The 23,372-nt window shown below is 37.9% G+C and overlaps 1 protein-coding gene across 1 annotated transcript; it reads right to left on the reverse strand.

Moving 5' to 3' along the window:
* Window positions 1-9,772: 9,772 nt before the first annotated feature.
* Window positions 9,773-10,283, reverse strand: LOC118022407 (transmembrane protein 14C). The gene has a single exon (XM_035023186.1). It carries the CDS (start codon window positions 10,238-10,240, stop codon window positions 9,896-9,898), a length of 345 nt encoding a protein of 114 aa, XP_034879077.1. The 5' UTR covers window positions 10,241-10,283; the 3' UTR covers window positions 9,773-9,895.
* Window positions 10,284-23,372: the final 13,089 nt, after the last annotated feature.

The following is a 23,372-nucleotide window of genomic DNA, read 5'->3' on the forward strand; positions in this document are numbered from 1 at the left end:
AGAATCTGATATTCTCAGACTTTATGGATATATTATACAAAGCATAGACAGAAACAAAAAGTTTTGGGCGCCTGGGTGGCTCAGTTGGTTAAGCGACTGCTTTCAGCTCAGGTCATGATCCCAGGGTCCTGGGATCGAGTCCCGCATCGGGCTCCCCGCTCCACGGGAAGCCTGCTTCTCCCTCTCCCACTCCCTCTGCTTGTGTTCCCTCTCTCGCTGTGTCTCTCTCTCTGTCAAATAAATAAAATCTTTAAAAAAAAAAAAAAACAAAAAGTTTTTTAAGGAGTTGATTAACATTAATAATTCCTATTGTTTTGTCTTAGTTTTTTAATTTTAATTCTCAAAGTGACTTCATTCAATATTTTCCATCTTTTTTTATGGAACCTATTATAGGTAGGTTTAGAAATGGAAATAAGTTTAATAGTAGTAAATGGATTTTTACTCTTCTGCTTTGATATCCTACAATTTAATACTGTGATACAAAGTTAATAATTATTAATACAGCATATGTAGACCAATAAGAAAATAAAAAAATATATTTTCTTAATATATACATATTCATAACAAAATATGGAAGAAATACTTATAACTATACACTCCTCATTTCTGTAACTGGTTACATGATTATAGCTGATATTTATGACTACCTTCTTCCACTACCTAATCCATGTTCCCTTTGGCCACAGCAGGTGCTTTAGCTGGTTAAGATTCTTTGCCCCAGTGGGAGGTATTAGTTTCCTAGGGCTACTATAACAAAATACCACAGACTTGGTGGCTTAAATCAAGAGGAGTTTATTTTCTACAGTTCTGGAGGAAAAAGTCTGAAACCAAAGCACCTGCAGGTTTGGTTCCTTCTGAAGTCTCTAAAGTAAAAACTGTTCTATACCTTTCTCTTAGCTTCTGGTTATTGCTAGCATCCTTGGCTTTTCTTGGTCTATAGATGCATCACTCCTGTGTGTCTGTGTTCAAACTTCTCACTCCTTAAAAGGACAATACTCATTGGATTAGGGCCACTCTAATCCAGATTGACCTCATCTTAACTTGATTATATCTGCAAAGACCCTATTTCAAAATAACATTATGTTCACAAGTACTGGGGGTTAGGACTTAACAGGTCTTTTTGGAGAACACAAGTCAATCTACAACATGGGGTAATCCAAACCTTTATTCCCGAAGGGCTTGGATTATTAGAGACCTGTCTTGAGTTTTCCACTGACTTTAATCACATGGCATGGTAGCATTAAGAGATACTCTAAGGGATTTCTTATATTCCAGACATACTCTTTATTACCTCTATTGTGTAGTAGCAGTCCAATTTTTCCTTTGTAATAAGGATCAGTTGCAGCACCCAGCAAAATAAATTCCTCCTTTGTCAGTTAATTCAGAGGTATAAGGAACCCAAAGTGGCAGGATAGCAGTCTTAATTTCAAGGTCAATGGAATCATTGTGTCTCTCCTGGTAGAAGTATTCCTCCCTTTGGAACTAAAACCTCTAGACAAACAGAGCACAGGGCTGCCAAAATAGGAAGCAAAAGTTTTGCTAGGGGATCACTAGGGATAATAGTTAGTGGAGCTATTCTCTTTCCACTCCTTCAACTCTAAATTTGTGAATCCTGTTTATGGGAGAATAGTACCATATATTGGACATTGATTTGGAGCATATACAGCTTCCTGCAGAACGTTGCCCTAGACTTGAAGGGTATTGTTACCTAGCTGGTGCTGTAGCTGAGTTTTAAAAGACTATTTGACCATTTTATTGAACCAACTGCCTCAGGATGATGGAGAACACAGTAAGACCAATGAATTCCATGAGTATGGGTTTATTGCTGCACTTCATTTGCTGCAAAGTGAGTTCCTTGATCAGAAGCAATGCTGTCAAATACCAGAATGGTGGATAAGAAATTTTGTAGGTCCAAGGATGGTAGTTTTGGAAAAAGCTTTATATGCAGGGAATGTAAATCTATATCCAGAGTAAGTGTCTATTCCAGTGAGAACAGAATTTCCACTTCCATGATGGAAGCAGTTCAGTGTAGTCAGCTACCTGCCATCAGGGAACGATGTCATTTCAGAGACACAGTGTTGGTCTCTCCTTTTGGAAGACAGGGCGTTTAGCAGTGGCTATAGCCAAGTGGCTGTGGTTAGTAGAAGTCCGTGTTGCTGAGTTTATATATAACCGCCATCACTGTTGTTAATGAGCTCAACGGGCAATGACAGAAGTAGCAAAAGAAAGAGGCTGACTGGGATCCGCAAATGGGTCATTCTATCTACCTGATTTTTAAAATCCTCCTCTGCTGAGGTCACCTGTTGGTGAACACTCACAGGAGACACAAATATCTTCATGTTTTTTGTTCATTTGCAGAGGCCTGGCCAGATACCTTTTCCACAGACCTTCAATTATCTAATCATATTCCTTTTAAATTCCCTGGCCATTTGGCCAAAATCTTATTATAGATTTGTACCTCTTAGCCATTTTTCTTTCTAAGCATAATGAACAACCAGGTGTACTGCTCAGAGTTTTGCCAGATGGGAGAATGCCCCTTCACCACTATCGTTCAGGAATGTTTCAGAAAGGGGCTTTGGTGCTATAGCTGTTCACTTTCAGGTAGTGCCTGCTTACTGTGCAGGACCATTTCTAAACCAAACCTGATTTCTGTCTTCCTCAGCCAACTGGTTGTAGGGAATGTCCCATGTGGTCATTGTTGCAGGCCGGGAGGGAGAAGTCAATGTAACAGGAGTAGGGGCTTTCGTAGCGGCCATTTCAGCCAATTTTTAATGTATTTTACTTGTACCCTCAGGTCCTTTTGTAGCTTAATCTTGTATATACCTCTTCAGTTTGATGAAGTGCTGCTGTGCATGCTCAATTTTGTGGCTTCACAGGTCAGCTAGTTCATGATGGGAAACACAAGTTGTATGGTAGCTTGGTGGCCCATAGTTAAGTACTTAATCTTTAGTAAGGTGTAGTAGCAAATCTTTCTTCCAAAATATTAAGGTTCTGTGCTGTGATTTACCTGTAGAGACCTGCTGAAGGCTTTAAACAGCGTCTGTATCTCCCATTGATATTTCACGTGCCATCAGATCTATTGAACCATATGGTCTCAGTGTTAGAACAGCTTGCATAGCAGTTTGGACATGTTTCAGAGCCTTTTCTTATTCTGGACCCCAATCAGAGCTAGCAGCTTTGCAGGTCACCTGATAAATGAACCATTGTAGCACACATAAATGAAAAATATGTGGCCTCCCAAATCCAAAGAGGCTCAGTAGGCACTGTGCCTCTTTTTGGGTTGTAGCAGAGGCTAGATGCAACAACTTACCTTTCGTCTTAGAAAGGACATCTTGATAACCCCTGCATCTCTGGACACATAGAAATTTCACTGAGATGGAAAGTCCCTAGATTTTTGTTGGATTTATCTCCCACTCTTGACATGCAAACAGCTTATCAATATGTCAAATAGTTTCTACCTCTTACTCATTAGGTCCAGTCTGCATAATAGCATCAATGTAATGGACCAGTATGAAGTCTTGTAGAAGAGAAGTGATCAAATTCCTTAGGGAGTAAATTATGGCATAGAACTGGAGGGTTGATATACCCCTGAGGTAGGATAGTGAAGGAGTATTGCTGCTTTGCCAGCTGAAAGCAAACTGCTTTTGGTGGTCTTTATTAACAGGATTGAGAAAAAAATCACTTGCCAGCTCAATAGGTGCATATTAAGTTACCAAAGGATGTACTACTTTAAGTAGTGAAGCCACATCTGGAACAGCAGCTGCATTCAAAGTCACCACGTGAATGAATTTATGATAAGGCAGTATTAATCTTCAAAATCCATCTGTTTTCTGTATAGGCAAAATAGTCAAGCTGAATGGGAATGAGATGAAAATCACCACCCTGCATCTTTCAAGTCTTTGATGGTGGCACTCATCTCTGCAATCTCTGTCGGAATGTGGTATTGTTTTTGGTTTACAGTTTTTCTAAGTATAGGCATTTTTAGTGACTTCATAATAGCCTTCATTCCACAGGTCAGGGAACCAATGGGGGGTATTCTGCCAGTTGCTGAGTCTGTTCCAAGTTGCATCCTGAAACTGGTGAAACTTACATAGATCAATTTAGAATTTAGTAGACTGCTCATCTTTTTCAGGAACACCATGATCAACTAGCTATGTCATAGGTTTCTGTGAATAAGACTATTCAGATTACTGCTTTGACTCCACTGTCTGTTTTGGTACCCATGACTACCTTGTCTGTGGGGATTAAATGCTGCCAATAAGCCCCTTCCATCCAGGATACAATTATCCTCATTCCATTTAGGGATTCTAGCTCCAGTAAGCATTTTCCATTGTAACTTCTGACCTACAGACAAGAATAACTGTAGCTATAAAATACCTGGGGCTCCCCTCACAATTTTATTTCTCAGTTGGGATGAAAGTTGTGTCCTCTGCATCCTCATGGGAGGGTGAGCAGATCTTATGTGATAAATCAGTTCTAACATTCTAATATCCCTAAGTCTTTGGATACCTAGAGTCAGTCACATGTCTGATTGGAGTTTCAGAAGCAGAAGATAGAGGCAGTATTGGGGTAAGCAATATTCAAAAAGATAATGACTGAAAGTTTTTTCGAATTAATGGAAGACATGAATATTTGAATTCAAGATGCTTAGTCAATCTCACATTAAATATGCAAACATACAAACATATAATAAGACACATCATTGTGCAACAGCAGCAAAACATAAAGTTCTTCAAAGAATCAGAAAACATTTACTATAAAGGAATAAAAGTTAGACTGTTAGTTGACCTAACAGCAACAATAGAAGCAAGAAGATAATGAAGTCATGTTTTTTAAGTAATGAAACAAAAGTCAGTTATTGGCAGATAGTGTACTCAGAAAAAGTCCGATTTAAGAAGATGAGATAATATAGATATTTTCAGACACACAATAACTGAGTTAATGAGCATCACCCCCTCATTAAACGTATTTGTATAGATTGTAATTCAGAGGGAAGTAAATGGTCCAAAGGAATGTCAGAGATGTAAGAGAAAAGCAAGTGGAAATTTTAGATGTGTTGATAGAACAGGGTATTGTCCAGAATTTTAGGAATGAGGGAGGAGAAAGATTATAATTTTTCTTTGTAATTTTGATATGTAGAAAAAATCCATTAGTCCATTATCATATTCAGCATGTAAGCCATATATAGGAAATGTGAAACTAAAAATTCAAAGAGGCCCTGAAGATTATTCTATGATGGATGAAGCAATTTGATTATTAATTTTTACTATTTATTTTGTCATTTTACTTTGTTGGAGGCTGTGTATGGGTCACTTCTGAGCAACTCTTTTCAAGTGCTATTATTTCTTTACTTGACATAGGAAATAATAAAAACAATAAGCATTTAGAAGTGAAAAACCTATGTGTTTTTCTGTCTATCTGTTGATCCATTTGCTACCATCTACATACCTATCTGTATGGCTTTATACTATTTCCTTATATTCTGCCTTGCTCCAAAATTTTTGGTGTAAGTAATACATCATTGGGAAGAGCTAACTTGGTGAACATGAATCAAATTCATGTGAAATATTGTTTGTGAGATTTGAAAATAACATTCAAAATTCTTATAGGATAGTTGTGTATTTCCTCTCAATTTAATTTTATATTTGTTTTCAGAAATCTTCTTGGAAAAGATGCCTGATTTGGGTTTTATTCCATGATGTCTGCTATAGTTAAGTTTATTGGAGACATGATGAAGGATTTGCCTTTTCTTAAGAGATAGAGTTAACAAAGTGCCGAATTCAGTGCTGTAAACTCTAAACTTGTGGAATGAATGTCTCATCAGAATGTCTGTGTATTATATCATATCTGGATAGAACAAATTAGATAGAATAATGTGACTATAATATATAATATATTGAAGTGAATATAATATCTAATATATCAATATGATTTGAACATTACCAGGTAAAAGTCTGTATAGTTTCCAACTTATAATAAAAATACTCCACCTAGGGGCGCCTGGGTGGCTCAGTCGTTAAGCGTCTGCCTTCGGCTCAGGTCGTGCTCCCAAGGTCCTGGGATCGAACCCCACATCGGGCTCCCTGCTCTGCAGGAAGCCTGCTTCTCCCTCTCCCACTCCCCCTGCTTGTGTTCCTGCTCTCGCTCTCTCTCTCTCTGTCAAATAAATAAAAAAAAAAATCTTTAAAAAAAAATACTCCACCTATATATAGTTTCATAAATACTTAATACTGATGGGACTGTTAGAGAAATAGGTTAGAGTTAATAGAGTTAATAATATATATATGTATTACATACATACATCTTTTGTGATGATCCAGTTTTTACTTCACTGGTTATACAAAAGGAATGTGATGGACTTTTGACCTGGCTTGCTCACAGGCCCCTTAGTGATGACTATGACAATGACTATGACTGTGTCTTTTTGATGGTAAGTTCTGTGACCATATTAAAATTGAGCTTAAATGAATTGCCTTTTCAGCTCTTCATTGAACAATGAAAAAGTATTATATTACAAATAAAAATTATATTTTGAATGAGATTAGTATATATATAATAGAAGTACTTCAGAAAGTATACGATCTGAAAAAAATCACACTGTATTGCCTAGTGTGTATGTGTAAGTATGTCTGCATGAAGATCTATCTATTATTTCAAATAGGGAGGTATTCATCTTATTAGGAAGTACACATACATGGTATTTCCACTAAAGATATCAGATGTTGTTATAAGCAGGAAAGATAATTTATGCTTTTAGGAGTCTCTCTATTTCCAGAAGTAAATATGCTGATACAACCATAGCCTTCCTAGACATTTTAGCTCTTTTCATGCTAACAGTTGTCTAGTTGATAGGGTGCTGATAAATACCAGCATAATTGTGCCTGCAGAAACTCAATAATGAGGAGGGACTTAAACTGCAAAAAAGAAGCCCATGAAGCCATTAAAAATAGGCCTTTAGAAATAGATTAGGTAATCTTTTCTTTCTAGTTTATTCTTTATCTTTAGTGTGTCTTTCTCCAACCCCATGTTTATTCCCACCTTTCTCAGGACTGATACAACCTCTTTCCAGAAAAATCTAGAAATATATATAGTAAGCATGCCAATTAAATATATAAATACCTACTTATATAACTAGCTATCAAGATTTTATATGATATGTTTCCTAACAGTTTTGACTTGTGGTCATATAGGTACAGAAAAAAAAAAAACACCTCTAGCTCATTTGTATCTTTTGTTTGTAAAAAGTGTTTCTTATGTCTAGAGTGAGTTTAATCTTGCTTGCTGGAATTTTCTGTGCCGTTTGAATTTCTACATGGTGAAAGATAATTGCTAGTAGCTTCTCTTAGCTGTAAGCTCCTAAACCTTTGGCTGTGTCCAGAGTAGTGGTTTTTCTTTTTGGGAATGCTGATAGTCAGAATATTCTAGATCAAGGGTTGACAAACTTTTTCTAAGGGCAAGGTAGTTATAGTATTTTAGGCTTTGCAGGCCAAGAGACAGAATTGAGACCATGATATAGGTACGTATGTAACCATCTAAGATGTAACCATTTAAAAATGTATAAAACATGCTTAGCTGGGAAGCCAAAGAGGGGGAAAACCCCCCCACAATAAGTGTTTTTGAAATCCTGACTCTGTGGGTCGTAGTTTATTGATCTCTGTTAAATGGGTAAATTATTTGATTCTGCCCTACCTGCTTCTTCTCCTGCCAAATGATAGAGGTAATGACCAGGTATTCTTTTTTTTTTCTCATTAAACTTTTGTTTTAATGGATCTCAAAATTCTGTGACAGATTTTTGGTCAAGTTGTTTCCATTAAAAAGTGCTGATTTTAAAAACTAATAAAACTGCCACACACATACAAAAACCAAATGGTCCACAAAACATTCTCCTTTCCTTCTGAAGGTTTTATGATGTATTGTTATCATTAACCAGTTTTTTACTATTAACTTAAATGGCCAATTGACACAAACAGTTCTGAGATTGTTCTTCCACCACTGATAAGACTGGGGATAATATTTATTTAGCCTTCTTAGCTTTCTGGGCAGACTTGGTGAACTTGCCAGTTCCAGCTGCCTTCTTGTCTACTGCTTTGATGACACCCACAGCAACCGTCTGTCTCATATCATGAACAGCAAAAACGGCCCAGAGGATAGTCAGCGAAGCTGTCAACACACATAAGCTTGCCAGGAACCATATCAATGATGGCAGCATCACCAGATTTCAAGAACTTGGGACCATCTTCCAGCTTTTTTCCAGAATGACGATCTGTCTTTTCCTTCAGCTCAGCAAACTTGCATGTCCTTGTATTCTTGGAGTGGGACTTTAGCAGAGCAGACCTTTCCATTTCTTAGATAAAGAATTATTTTTTAGCATGTTATAATCTGACTTCATTAGCAAAGGTAGACTAAATTACTGTTTTGGAGTTATAATAATGATGGTGATATTAATAATAAAAAGAATGCATGGGTGATTTGATGTGGGGTAGTGAAGACATTATATCCACATATAGTAATGATTTTAAGTACTTTTTATATTTTAAGTCTTTCTATTTCAGAAAAATCTAGAGACCCACACATTCTTGATTTTGTGAAAAAGAATCAGACTTGTGAACAATTTTATGGGAAATTATTAGAATCAATTTCTTCAAAAATCATTGTAACTCAAACTACCCAGTGAAAAGAGGATTCCAGTAGAGCTAACTGAAATATTATAGTTTCTGTATATTTTACCTAATTTTTAAAAATTCTTTTGCTTTCCTTAACCTGATGCATGTTTGTCTCCTTGGAGATTTTTTTCCCTGCTTTTCTTTCTTACGTTTGCTTATAAATCAGTTTTTATTTTACTTATTTGACATTAGAAATTCTAAGAAAATTAAATGGAATTTAGTATTTTATCCTCTTTCTGATAATAGAAGATAGATTTATCTGGTAAAGAATCTAAGGCATGAGAGGATTGGGAGTGTGGATTTAGAAATGTTGAGGGACACCTGGGTGGCTCAGTCTGCTAAGCATCTGCCTTCTGCTCAGGTCATGATCCCAGGGACCTGGGATGAGTCCCACATCAGGCTCCTTTCTCATCCGGAGCCTACTTCTCCCTCTGCCTGCCTCTCCCCCTGCTTGTGCTCTCTCTCTGTCCACCCCCCCGGCAAATAAATAAATAAAAATCTTTAAAGAAATAGAAATGTTGAATTTTGGGGCACCTGGGTGGCTCAGTTGGTTAAGCATCTGCCTTTGGCTCAGGTCATGACTGAGATCGAGCCCCGCATCAGCCTCCCTGCTCAGCAGAGAGTCTGCTTCTCTCTCTCTCTCTGCCTGCCACTCCTGCTTGTGCTCTCTCTTTCCCTCTATCAAATAAGTAAATAAATAATCTAAAAAAATTAGTAAGAAATGTTGAATTTAAGTTAAAAGAAACATTTATTTATTTCAATGAAAGTCTTTTTTTTTTTTTACTTACAGTAAACTTTATTTATATATTTCATTTGACATAATTTCAAAGTAGGTCTGTGCTCTAGGATAAGCCAAAGAAAAATCCTAAAGTTCCTAAGAGACTTTTTTCACACTGTTCTGAGTAGGGCATGGGGTTTCAAGGCCCTCAATGTTGATACCTAACATTTTACCCCTTGAGACTTTACCCATAGATACAGAAAGAAGAGAGAACATCACGTACAAGAATCAAACTGTATGAAAATATATAAGAAGCTCATGGGTTACATACCACCCACCTCTTTAAGGCTGTAATGATAATGACTGATTTCTTCTGGAAAGTTCAATGTTATTTTTGTTCTGTTTTGTTAAGTAAAATGTCAGAATATGTGAAAATGCTGCACTTGTTTCTCTTAATACACTAAAAATAGTGGAAGTTTTTAAATTCTTCATGAGTCCAAGCGGGACATGACTACTATTGATGGGGTCTATTCAACACACTAATTCCAAGTTTGGCGACCATCAGCAAACTGGCACCAGCGATTAAGCCCGCAGGCATAAATTTTCCAGAGTGGTAGAATCTCATTCCCATAATGCCAGCTAACGTTCCAGATGTAGCTAGAAATACCCAGATGTTCCTCGGATCCTGAGACAGCTGATAAGCACCCAGGCCTGCTAAACTACCAAAAAGCAGCCCAGCAGCCAGTGATGGGACACTACCTGCTTTTGCATAGCCAATGATCCCACCAGAAGCAACCAGCGCTGCATAGCCAAAGCCAATCCAATGTAAAGGTACTAGTGGGCCAGAGTCCCTCTGCATTGTTCTCTTTCACTCTGACCAGACAGAAGAGTACACCAGGCCTGCACCTGCGGAGGAGGGGCTCTATTAGCCTAAGCTTCCTTCACTGCACCACGAGGGTGAGAATGGTACAAATTTCCTAGGGCTCCGCTTTGCCGTAGGTCTGCACCGCTTGACAAGGGCACGCAAGCCGTCTCAATGAAAGTCTTTTTACATATAGTTGGTAAAAATTGGTCTAATGAACTCATCAGCTTTGTTATTTTGCATGAATTTTGAAAAGTGTCTGAACATTTATAAATTATTTATGCCATTAATCTATTGGGGATTTGTTTTGGATTGAAGATAAGAACAGTCTCCTTTCTGTAAGGGTGGGTCTCATCCATACCTATTTTCTTCCTTTTTAAGGGAATATTCTTTCTGTCCTCTACCCAGGGCTATACTTATGGACATACATAAATCCCTGTAATTTAAAAAAAATTTGTAAAAGATCATACAGAAAAGGATCAGGTAATGTAACTATGTTTATAACTGAACAAATCATTATATTACATTGCTTGCAAAAATACCAGTTGGTGATCATTCATTGACAGGATTTCATTGGGTTTCAGTACATCTTTCCTGGCCTCATGGTTGGGAACTAAAGAAAGTCATTTGTTTCATTAAAACTCCCTTCTGAGGTTGGCAGTGCTAAATATTTGAGAGAGCACATACCAAACGGATGACTAAAGGCATTCATCACAGCTGCCTTACCAAATTTGAATGGGTATGGAAATATTTTGGGGAATGAAAAATAAAGTCTTCAGAGGAAAACCCCCCAAATATGAAAATATTTCCCCTTCCCACCAATTTCAGGAATTAAAAAAAAAAATTTATTTATTTGAGAGAGAGAGAGATCACGAGCAGGGGGAATGGTAGAGGGAGAAACAGACTCCCTGCTGAGCAGGGAGCCCAATGTGGGACTCGATTCCAGGACACTGGGATTATGTCTGGGATCATGACCTGAGCCAAAAGCAGACGCTTAACTGACTGAGCCACCCAGGCACCTCAATTTCAGGAAATTCTTAATGGAGAAGTAGACTTTTCCTTTCCCTTACCAGATCTGAAACTAACAGATTAGACTGAAAGCAAAAAGACTCCAAGGAAATGCATGTCATTTAGAGAGAGGAGTTTTGCAAAAGGTTTTCCAGATAACATTAGTAAGTCATCCACCAATTACCCTAAGAGGTTCTTGGCACTGCTATGAGGTCTGTCTCCTAGAACTTTTTCAAAGGTCCATCAAGCTGTCTTCCCAGAACACCTGCTTTTTTGGCTGTAGAGGCTCTACCTCATCCCACAGATTTCACCTCTTCCCCTGGCTGAGGGTGGCCAGATGGGGCACTCTGGGGAGGAGGTTCAGGCTTTGCTTTAAGCACAAGGACCAGAGGGAAAACAGGCCTTGCTTAGCTTCCCCCTACCCCTGAGGCTAGCTCCTGACACGTGGTTTGAGGGCCCAGGCCACTATGCCTCCACACCTTCTCATGAAGTGCTGTGTGCACTGCAATTCAGGCAAAATGGGAATTAAATGTTAGATCCAACTTTTGGGGAGATGGGATAAATTACAACTCCTCCAAGAGTATGTGGGTCCTCTATTGCCTAATGGGATCTTTCTTTCTTTCTTTCTTTCTTTCTTTCTTTCTTTCTTTCTTTCTTTCTTTCTTTCTTTCTTTCTTTCTTTCTTTCTTTCTTTCCTTCTTTCTTTCTTTCCTTCTTTCTTTCTTTCTTTCTTTCTTTCTTTCTTTCTCTCTCTCTCTCTCTCTCTCTCTCTCTCTCTCTCTTTCTCTCTTTTTCTTTTTCTTTTTTGGAATGTTGAGTGAGGCCATTTTTTTTTTAAGTATTTAAATTCCAATTAGTGAACTTACAATGCAGTATCAGTTCCAGGTGTATAATATAGTGATTTAACATTCCATACATTAGCTGGTGCTCATCACAAGTGCACTCCTTAATCCCCATCACCTACTTAACCCATTCCCCACCCACCTCCCTTCTAGTAACCATCAGTTTGTTCTCTGTAGTTAAGAGTGTTTCTTGTTTTGCCTCTTTCTCTTTTTTTCTCCTTTGCTTGTTTGTTTTGTTTCTTAAATTCCACGTCTAGTGAGGGATTTCTGTTTCTTAAATAGGAAATTTTATCCCCCCACTCCCTTTGTCTGATGTCTGCTTAGAGACTGTTGGTGTTGCATCTCCATCACCAGGGGATGAAGGGCTCAAAATGCTTTGGAGGGAGGGGGAGAGTGAATAAATTAATAAATAAATCCATAAGAAACTTTCCTATGGTTAAGTTCAATGACATTTCTTTCTCTTCATTTTATTACATTTAGTCCTTTATTAATAATCTATACCACTCAGAAATCTAGAAAATTTTCTGTGAGAGCACTCTTTACTTTTTTTTTTTTTAAGATTTTATTTATCTGACACAGAGAAAAAGCACAAGCAGAGAGAGCAGCAGGCAGAGGGAGAGAGAGAAGCAGGCTCCCCACTGAGCAGGGAGCCCGATGTGGGGCTTGAACCCAGAACCCTGGGATCATGACCTGAGCCAAAGGCAGCCGCTTAACAACTGAGCCACCCAGGCTTCCCCACTATTTACTTTTATAATGAAGTTTAAGTAGGTCTGAGTAGCACAAAGACTTTAATTTTAAGAAAAGTGCATTGGAAATATGCCAGTTCAAGAATAGGATGATAGTCAAAATCATCAGTAAATACATGAAAACTACTTTCTCACTAATGAAATATCATCTTGGAATATTTCCACTTCTTTCATGTTATGTTCCTTTTCTTACTGAGCAGGATGCTGAACCTGATAAAATTATTAGAAAGGAAAAGAAAAAGGTCAGTTTTCAAAGAAGATCAGAAAGAATAACAATGGGATGATCTACTATTTTCTATTGAGAAGTAGTTAAGAGGAATTTAAACTTTGGAATAAAGAACCTGGAAGATTTTTAAAAAATCATGTAAAAGTAACTCAGTGAAATTCCAAGTTGAAATGGTAGGGTTCATTGCCTCCTTTAAAGCATGGAAAGAACATTGTTGAGGTAAAAATATGTGATTCTATATTCTATGGTTAAAGAGTAATGATAAAAAACATTATTGACTCAGTACAGCATAGAGAATATAGTCAATAATATTGTAATAATTTTGTATGCTGACAGATGGTAACTACACTTACTGTGGTGGGCATTTTATAATGTATATAAATGTCAAATCACTATATTGTACACCTGAAACCAATATAATATTATAGGTCAACTAAGCTTCAATTAAAAATTAAAAGACTTCTGGGGATGATGGCAAAGTAGGAGGACCCTAAGCTCATCTTGTTTCATGGATGCAACTAGAAAACACCCACATCAATGTAAATAACCCAGAAAATGACCTGGAGACTAGCAGAACAGCCTTTCCACAGCTAAATTTGGCAAATAGTTCACATTGAAGAGGATAGGGAAAGATGGAGATGTGGTCAGGAGACAAACTGATCTGCAGGACTATCTGCAGAAGGGAGGGATACCGTGTGCACAGAGAGAAGAGAGGAGCAGATCCCATACCGGGCATCCCAGACGTGGGGAACCTACATTGGGAAGACAAATCTCCATAACATTTGGGTTTGGAACCAGAGGGCCCTAATTTTGTAAGTTCTTAAAATCAGCAGGGCTTAACAACTGGAATTTTAAAATTCAGAGGGCTCAGCTCTGGGAGAGCTGGAGGGAGAGAGGAAACTGAGTCTCTGTCCTTGAAGAGATAGCACAACAAACAGCCCCACTGAGATACAGCATAGAAGCAGCAGTTTGAAAAACACCTGGGGTATATGGATGGAGATTTGTTTACTAATCTGAGCGCATGTGCTGGAGGGGCAGAGATCTTTGGGAGACTTTCCCAATAAGAAAAGAGCTGGCAGGCACCATGTCCTTCCCCTTCTTCCCAGACTGTATGCATGGACACCTGTGGGAACCAGCACTGCAGGAACACTCTCCATCTAGCTTGTTAACAGCATGCTCCACCCCTGAACACTTCTGTGGATCTGCCCCCTCCAACCCAGCTGGCCTTGGCAATTTTCCTGGGCAGCTGCAGCTCCTCTCCCGCAGTGGACCTTGTTGGCACCTTGTGCTTAGCCCCCATATTCTCCTCCAGACGCACCCCATCCAGTCCAGTGGCAGGAGTTTTCTAAAGCTGTTGCAAGTCCCCGCCTGCAGCAGACCAATGCAAACCTTGCTAACACTGTGTGCCTGCCCCTGTGTTCTCTTGCAGACCTGCCTTCAGCAGAAGTCAATCCAAAGTGGCACCATAAGCCTACCAGTGTATAAGCAGCCCCAATAGGCCAGTACCACTCCAAAGTAACTCCTGTCCCAGGGAGACAGTAAGATAACCACACATACCAGTCTGACTGCAGCCCCAACAGTGGGCTGGGGGCAGACATCTGGTCTGACTACAGGCCCTGCCCACCATTGAAAGCTTCTAAGAGGACAACACAGAGAGAGCACCCTGCAGTTCAGTGCTCTTGCAGCTCTTGCAAATGCCTGGTTTGACTCAACTCAAGCCCAGGGCAGCCCCATACTGGCCCACTAACAGCACAGGGACCAAACCCTGCCACTACAGGCAAAGAGAGCCACTGCAGACAACTAGGCTGAAGGCAAATATGGCTCAGTCACAACACTAGAGTGCACACAACACACATAGGAGATGCTTATGAGGTTCTGATGAACAGAGAACATTGCACTGTAGGACACTACAAGACCTCTTATGATCATAAGACCACTACTTTCAAGAGCAGGAGATGAGCTAACTTTCCTAACATGGAAACAGACATAGAGAGCTAGTCAAAATGAAAAGACAGAAGACTATGTCCCAAATGAAAGACAAGACAAATCACAGCAAGAGAGCTAAATGAAATGGAGATAAATAGTATGCCTGGTAGAGAATTTACAGTAATGGTCATAAAGATACTCACTGGACTTGAGAAAAGAGTGGAAGACTTCAGTGAGACACTTCACAAAGAGAACACATGAAAAAGAACTAGTTAGAGATGAAGAACTGAATAACTAAAATTAAAAATACTCTAGAGGAAATAAATAGTAGACTAAAGGAAGAAGAAGAAAAATGGATCAGTGAGGACAGAGTATTGGAAAGCATTGAGCTGAAAAGGAGAGAGAAAAAAAGGAATAATTAAAAATGGAAGTAGATTAAGGGAACTCAATAACACCATCAAGTGCAATAACATTCACATTATAAGGATCCCAGAAGGGGAAGAGAAGGGGAGGGGTCCGAAAATGTATTTGAAGATATAATAGCTGAAAATTTCCTGAATCTGAGGAAGAAAACAAATCCAGATCCAGGAGGCACAGAGAGCACCCACTAAAAAACCCCAAGGAGGTCTACACCAAGACACATAGTAATTAAAATGGCAAAAGATGGTATTAAGGGAGAATTTTAAACACAGAAAGAGAAAAGAAAACAGTTACATACAAGGGGGAAACTCCATAAGGTGATCAGCGGATTTCTCAACAGAAACTTTACAGGCCAGAAGGGAGTGGCATGATATATTCAAAGTGATGAAAGGAAAAAAAAAAACCTGCACCCAAGAATATTCTATTTAGCAAGGCTATTATTCAGAATAGGAGAGAGAAAGGTCCTAAAGGAGTTCATGATCAGCCTTACAAGAAATGTTGACCAAGGGGACTCTTTGAGTGGAAAGGAAATACCATAAGGAGGAGTAAGAAAAGTAGGAAGCACAAAAGCAGTAAGTATGTCTATAAAAATCAGTCAAGGAATTCATAAAATAAAAGGATGTAAAGTGTGACACCATATACCTAAAACATGGCGGGAGGAGAATAGTAAAAATTTAATGCTTTTAGAGTGGATTCAAACATAAGTGGCCATCAACTTAATATAGACCTCTATATGCATAAAATGTCATATATAAACATAATAGTAACCACAAATCAAAAACTGGTAATAGATATGCAAAAAAATAAATAGAAAAGAATCCAAGTATATCATTAAAGAAAGCCAGTAAACTGAGAGAGGAGAGCAAGAGAAGAAAGGAAATGCATAGAAAGTGGGGGTAGCAATACTTAGAGAAAATAGACTAAAACAAAGAGACAAAGAAGGGCATTATACAATCATAAAGGGAATGATCTAACAAGGAGATATAATGATTGTAAATATTTATGCACCCACTATGGGAGCACCCAAAAACATAAAGCAGCTAATACCAAACAAAGGAAGTAATTGAAAGAATTTCAAGAACAGTAGGGGACTTTTGACATCTCACATCAATGGACAGATCATCTGAACAGATAATCAAGAAGGAAACAGTGACTTTGAATGAAACATTGGACCACATGAATCTAACAGATATGTTTGCAACATTCAATCCTAAAACAGCAGAAAAGCCATTCTTTTTGAGTACACGTGGAATATTCTCCAGAAGAGATCACATATTAGGCCACAAAGCAAGTCTCAACAAATTAAAAAAGATCAATGTCATACCATGCATTTTTTCTGATCACAATGCTATGAAACTAGAAATCAATCACAAGAAAAAGTCTGGAAAGAACACAAACACATGGAGGTTACATAACGTGCTACTAAACAATGAATGGGCTAACCAAGAAATCAAAGAGGAAATAAAAAAATATGTGGAGACAAGTGAAAATGAGAACACAATGGACCAAAATCTTTGGGATGTAGCAAAAGTGGTTCTAAGAGGAAAGTTTATAGCAATACAAGCCTACCTTAAGAATCAAGAAAAATCTCTAATAAACAACCTAATCTTACACCTAAAGGAGCTAGAAAAAGAACAAAAAACAAAACTAGTAGAAGGAAGGAAATAATGAAGATTAGAGCGGAAGTAAATGAAAGAGAAACTAAAAAAAAAAAACAAAAAAACGCTAGAATAGGGCACCTGGGTGGCTCAGTCGTTAAGTGTCTGCCTTCGGCTCAGGTCATGATCCCAGGGTCCTGGGATCGAGTCCCGCATCGGGCTCCCTCCTTGGGGGGAGGCCTGCTTCTCCCTCTCCCCCTCCTGCTGCTTGTGTTCCTGCTCTCGCTATCTCTGTCTCTGTCAAATAAATAAATAAAATCTTAAAAAAAAAAAAAAAAACCGCTAGAACAAATCAAGGAAACAGGAGCTGTTTCTCTGAAAAGATCAACAAAATTGATAAACCTTTAGCCAGATTCATACGAGAGAAGAGAGAGGGAGAGGGGGAGAGAGAAAGAGAGAGGACTCAAATACAAAATAAGAAATGAAAGAGGAGAAATAACAACTGACCACAGAAATACAAAGGATATGAGAGAATATTATGAAAAATTGTATGCTAACAAATTGGACAACCTAGAAGAAATGGAAAAATTCCTAGAAACATATAACTTCCCAAAACTGATCAGGAACAAATAGAAAATTTGAACGGACCAATTACCATCAATGAATATGAATCAGTAATAAAAAAACTCAGAACAAATAAAAGTCCAGGACCAGATGGCTTCACAGGTGAATTCTATCAAACATTTAAAGAAAAATTAATACCTGTTCTTCTCAAACTCTTCCAAAAACTAGAAGGGGAAGGAAAGCCTCCAAATATAATCCATGAAGCCAGCATTACCCTGAAACCAAAAGCAGATAAAGACACTCAAAAAAAAGGGAACCACAGGCCAGTATCTCTGATGAATATAGATGCAAAGATCTTCAACAGAATACTAGCAAACTGAATCCAACAATACATTAAAAAAAAAATCATTCACTGTGAACAGGTGGGGTTTATTCCGGGGATGCAAGGGTATTCAATATTCACAGATCAATCAACGTGATACATCACATCAACAAGAGAAAGGATAAACACTGTAAGATCACTTCAATAGATGGAGAAAAAACATTTGACAAAGTACAACATCTAGTCATGATAAAAACCCTCAACAAAGTAAGTTTAGAGGGAATATGCCTCGACATAATAAAGACCAAATATGAAAAAGCCAACTAACATCATACTCAATGGTGAAAAACTGAGAACTTTTTCCCTAATATCAGGAGTAAGACAAGGATGTCCACTCTCACCCTTTTATTCAACATAGAACTGGAAATCTTAGCCACAGCAATCAGACAAGAAAAAGAAAGTGCAGGGCACCTGGGTGGCTCAGTCGGTTAAGCATCTGCCTTCAGCTCAGGTCATGATCCCAGGGTTCTGGGATTGAGCCCTACATGGGGATCCTTGCTCAACAGGGAGCCTGCTTCTCCCTCTCCCTCTACCTGCTGCTCCACCTGCTTGTGTTCTTTCTCTCTGTCAAATAAATAAAATCTTTAAAAAAAATGCATCCAAATTGGTAAGGAAGAAGTAAAACTTCCACTATTTGCAGATGACATGATCTATATATAGAAAACCATAAAGACTACACCAAAAAAATACTAGAACTGATGAACGAATTCAGTAAGGTCATAGGATTCAAAATCAATGTACAGAAATCTGTTGCATTTCTATACACTAATAATGAAGTAGCAGAAAGAGAAATTAAGAAAACAGTTCCATTTACATTTGCACCAAAAATAATAAAATACTTAGGAATAAACTTAATCAAGGAGATGAAGGGACATATCATGTGAAAACTAGATATGTGAAAACTATAAAACAGTGATGAAAGAAATTGAAGATTACATAAGCAAATGGAAAGGTTTTGCATGCTTCTTGATCGGGAGTACACATGTTGTTATAATATCCTTACCCAAAGCACTCTACAGATTTAATGCAATCTCAAAATACCAACAGCATTTTTCACAGAACTAGAACAACAGTCCTCAAATTTGCATGGAACCACAAAAGACCCCAAATAATCAAAGCAATCTTGAAAATGAACTAAGCTGGAGGTATCCCAATCTCATATTTCAAATTATACTACAAAGTTGTAGTAATCAAAACAGTGTGGTATTGGCACAAAAATAGACACAGAGTAATGGAACAGAATAGAGGGCCCAGAAATAATCCCATGATTATATGGTCAGTTAATCTTTGACAGAGTAGGAATGATTATGCAATGGGAAGAAGACAGTGTCTTCAACAAATGGTGTTGGGAAAACTGGACAGCTACATGCAAAAGAATGAAATTGTGCCACTTTTTTACACCATACACAAAAATAAACTCAAAATAATTAAAGACCTTAATGGAAGATTTGAATCTATAAAAATCCTAGAAGAGAGCATAGGCAGTAATTTCTCTGACTTTGGCAGTTTTTTTCTAGATATGTCTCCTGAGGCAAGGGAAACAAAAGCAAAAATAAGCTATTGTGACTACATCAAAATAAAAAGCTTCTGCTTAACAAAGGAAGTAATCAACAAAACTAAAAGACAAGCTGCTGAATGGGGTAAGGTATTTGCAAATGGTATATCTGATAAAGGGTTAGTATCCAAAATATATAAGGAATTTATAAAAGTCAACACCCCTAAATCCCAAATAATCCAATTGAAAAATGGGCAGAAGACATGACCAAACATTTTTCCAAAGAAGACATGCAGAAGACCAAGAGACACATGAAAAGATACTCAACATCACTCATTGTCAGGGAAATGCAAATCAAAACCACAATGAGATATTACCTCATACCTGTTAGAATGGCTAAAATCAAAAACACAAGAAACAAGTGTTGGTGAAAATGTGGAGAAAAGGGAACACTCATGCACTGTTGGTGGGAGTGTGAATTGGTGCAGTCACTGGAAAACAGTATGGAGGTTTCTCAAAATATTAAAATTAAAATTACCATATGACTCAAGCATCCCACTAGTGGATTTTTACTCAAAGAAAACAAAAACATTAATTTGAAAAGATCTGTGCACCCTATGTTTACTGCAGCATTATTTATAATAGCCAAATTATGGAAGCAACCCAAGTGTCCATCCATAGGTGAATGGATAAAGAAGATGTGGTATATATACAGTGGAATATTACTCAGCCATAAAAAGAATGAGATCTTACCATTTGCAACAACATGGTTGGGTATAGAGGGTATAATGCTAAGTGAAATAGGGAAAGAAAAATACCATATGATTTCACTCACATGTAGAATTTACGAAACAAAAGAAATGGACAAAGGAAAAACAGACAAACTGGAAAACAGACCCTTAAATACAGAGAACACACTGATGGCTGTAGGTAGGTAGGTGGATGCGTGAAACAGGTGAAGGAGATTAAAAGCACACTTATTGTGATGAGTACTGACTAATGTAGAGCATTGTTGAATCACTATATTGTACACCTGAAAATAATATAACACATATGTTAATTATATGGGAATTAAAATTAAAAAAAGATAAAATCACAAAACAAAATGCAGAGTCTGACTCAAAGGGAAAAAATTTTTAAAAATGACTCTGGTATATTTATTGAATGCAAGGTTATGCTAAAACCTTCACATACATTATCTGATTTTATTCTCAGTACTAACCTCTAAGATATTATTATCCCTGTTTTGCAGATGAGAAATAGAATTGCACAGAGGGCCTCAACAGGGAAAAAAGAAATTGAAGTAAGTGTGAAAAAAAAAGGACTCTTTCCAAGGTTGTGGACAGAATTCAGGGGATCATCAAAACAGGTGAGGTGCAACAATGACAACAGGTCGCATCAATGAACGGAAGCCATTATTACCTGGGAGATGTGAAATTTGCTGTTGAGAGGTGATTCTCCATGTGTTTCTTACTGTTATGCATGCCTTGAGAGCAAAAGCACAGACAGCTTTTGTTTTAGATTATGATTTTAAGGATGTTGTACAGTGAGCAGCCTTGGGGAATAGAAATTTTGTCTTCTAGAGTAAAGACCAGGTTTGTTTACTCTCCAGTGTGATAAAGATAATGTCTTTCTCCAGGGCAAAGGGGCAGGTTTTCTTGCAGCCCATTATAAAAGACTTGTGTTTTTTAAGTTGAGGGTTCCTTAGTTGTGACATAAACCCACTCTATGTATAGCTTGTACCTGGGCCCTGTATCTCCCTTGTGGAACATGGACCTAGGGAATTAACACACACGATGTTTATGCTATGCTAGTTATAGAGTGAATAATAAAGTTCTTTGTTTCTTTTTTTTAAATTTTATTTTATTATGTTATGTTAGTCACCATACAATACATCATTAGTTTTTGATGTGGTGATCCATGATTCATTGTTAGTTCTTTGTTCCTAACCTGAGCATCTCATGTCTTTTTCTAGCATCCATGATGCTAAGTCAGAGTAAATGGTTAGCTTGCAGATAGGATGAAATCTCAATATAGTTCTTGATGGGAATAAGGAAAGAGAGTGGTTTTCAGAATACTTTGAGAGCTGTAGCTACTGGGCAGTAGATGTCCAATAGCAACTACTTATAAACTATGGTCTAGCAGAGAAGGAATTGGGTCCTGCCTGCTTAGTGTTCTAAGTGCTCCCTAAAGTTTCTGTGGCTCCCCATGATCATTTATTTATCAATGTCTTCAACAGGTAGTAGAGTCATCTTTGTGAAATATATATGAGAAGTGTTGTGTGCGTACTATTTTCAGGTATTATTTACTCAGGTGACTCAGATAGTCTGTGTTTTTATTCTTTATTTTCCTGAAGATTGAAACATGAAAGTGACAGCTAAGGGAAAAATTAGAGAAAAATGGGACTGAATAGAGATGTAATTTTGATCCTAGATGAAACTACCACATGTCATTACATTTCCAAACTGACAATTCTTTTTCAAGTAATTCTACTTAATCATCCTGTCTTGAGTAGTTCCTACTTGAGTAGTTCATACTTCGGCAAGGATGCATATGACTCTTCTTGGTATTCACCTTCATATCTCATTATTTTGTTATCCAACAAAACCAGTCCCTTAGCCCACGTGTACCATGCTCATTTCCATCTCTAAGCCTTAACTTATGTATTTTTACTTGTCCATAATATTATATCAGAAATTGCCATTGACTGCAACTAACAGAGAGTTGACAATGGGTTTAAAGAGAGAAAATTTTTTTCTCCCTTATGTAAAGGAAGTCCAGAGATAGGGAGTTTATTCCTGCTGTGGCTACTCTTTTGTGTCACGAGGGACATAGACCCCTCTATCATGTTCCACCATAGCTGGTGTGTGGCTTATATTCTTAAGGTTATTTCATAGATGAAACTTCATTCTTTTTTTTTTAATTTTTTATTGTTATGTTAATCACCATACATTACATCATTAGTTTTTGATGTAGTGTTCCATGATTCATTGTTTGTGCATAACACCCAGTGCTCCATGCAGAATGTGCCCTCTTTAATAGCCATCACCAGGCTAACCCATCCTCCCACCCCCTCCCCTCTAGAACCCTCAGTTTGTTTTTCAAAGTCCATCATCTCTCATGGTTCGTCTCCCCTTCCGATTCCCCCCCTTCATTCTTCCCCTCCTGCTATCTTCTTTTTTTTTTTTCTTAACATATATTGCATTATTTGTTTCAGAGGTACAGATCTGTGATTCAACAGTCTTCCACAATTCACAGCACTCACCATAGCACCTACCCTCCCCAGTGTCTATCACCCAGCCACCCATCCCTCCCACACCACCCCCCCACTCCAGCAACCCTCAGTTTGTTTCCTGAGATTAAGAATTCCTCATATCAGTGAGGTCATATGATACATGTCTTTCTCTGATTGACTTATTTCACTCAGCTTCCAGTTCCATCCACGTTGTTGCAAATGGCAAGATCTCATTCCTTTTGATGGCTGCATAATATTCCATGGTATATATATACCACATCTTCTTTATCCATTCATCTGTCAATGGCCATCTTGGCTCTTTCCACAGTTTAGCTATTGTGGACATTGCTGCTATAAACATCGGAGTGCACGTATCCCTTTGGATCCCTACATTTGTATCTTTGGGGTAAATACCCAGTAGTGCAATTGCTGGATCGTATGGTAGCTCTATTTTCAACTTTTTGAGGAACCTCTATACTGTTTTCCAGAGTGGATGAACCTTCATTCTTAAAGTTATTTCATTGGCTGCTAATGGCTCTAGCCATCATGGCCATATTCCGGAATAAAGTAAGAAGAGGAAAAAAGGGCAAATATGTACCATTTCAGTTGTATTTCCTCCATTGAAGGAGCCTTCGTAGAAATTCTACCAACTTCTGCTTATTTCTCAATGGCCAAACTTGTTACAAA

The sequence above is a fragment of the Mirounga leonina genome, unplaced genomic scaffold, assembly GCF_011800145.1.
Source record: "Mirounga leonina isolate KUSES-001 unplaced genomic scaffold, KU_Mleo_1.0 Mir_176, whole genome shotgun sequence".
Classification (NCBI taxonomy): domain Eukaryota; kingdom Metazoa; phylum Chordata; class Mammalia; order Carnivora; family Phocidae; genus Mirounga; species Mirounga leonina.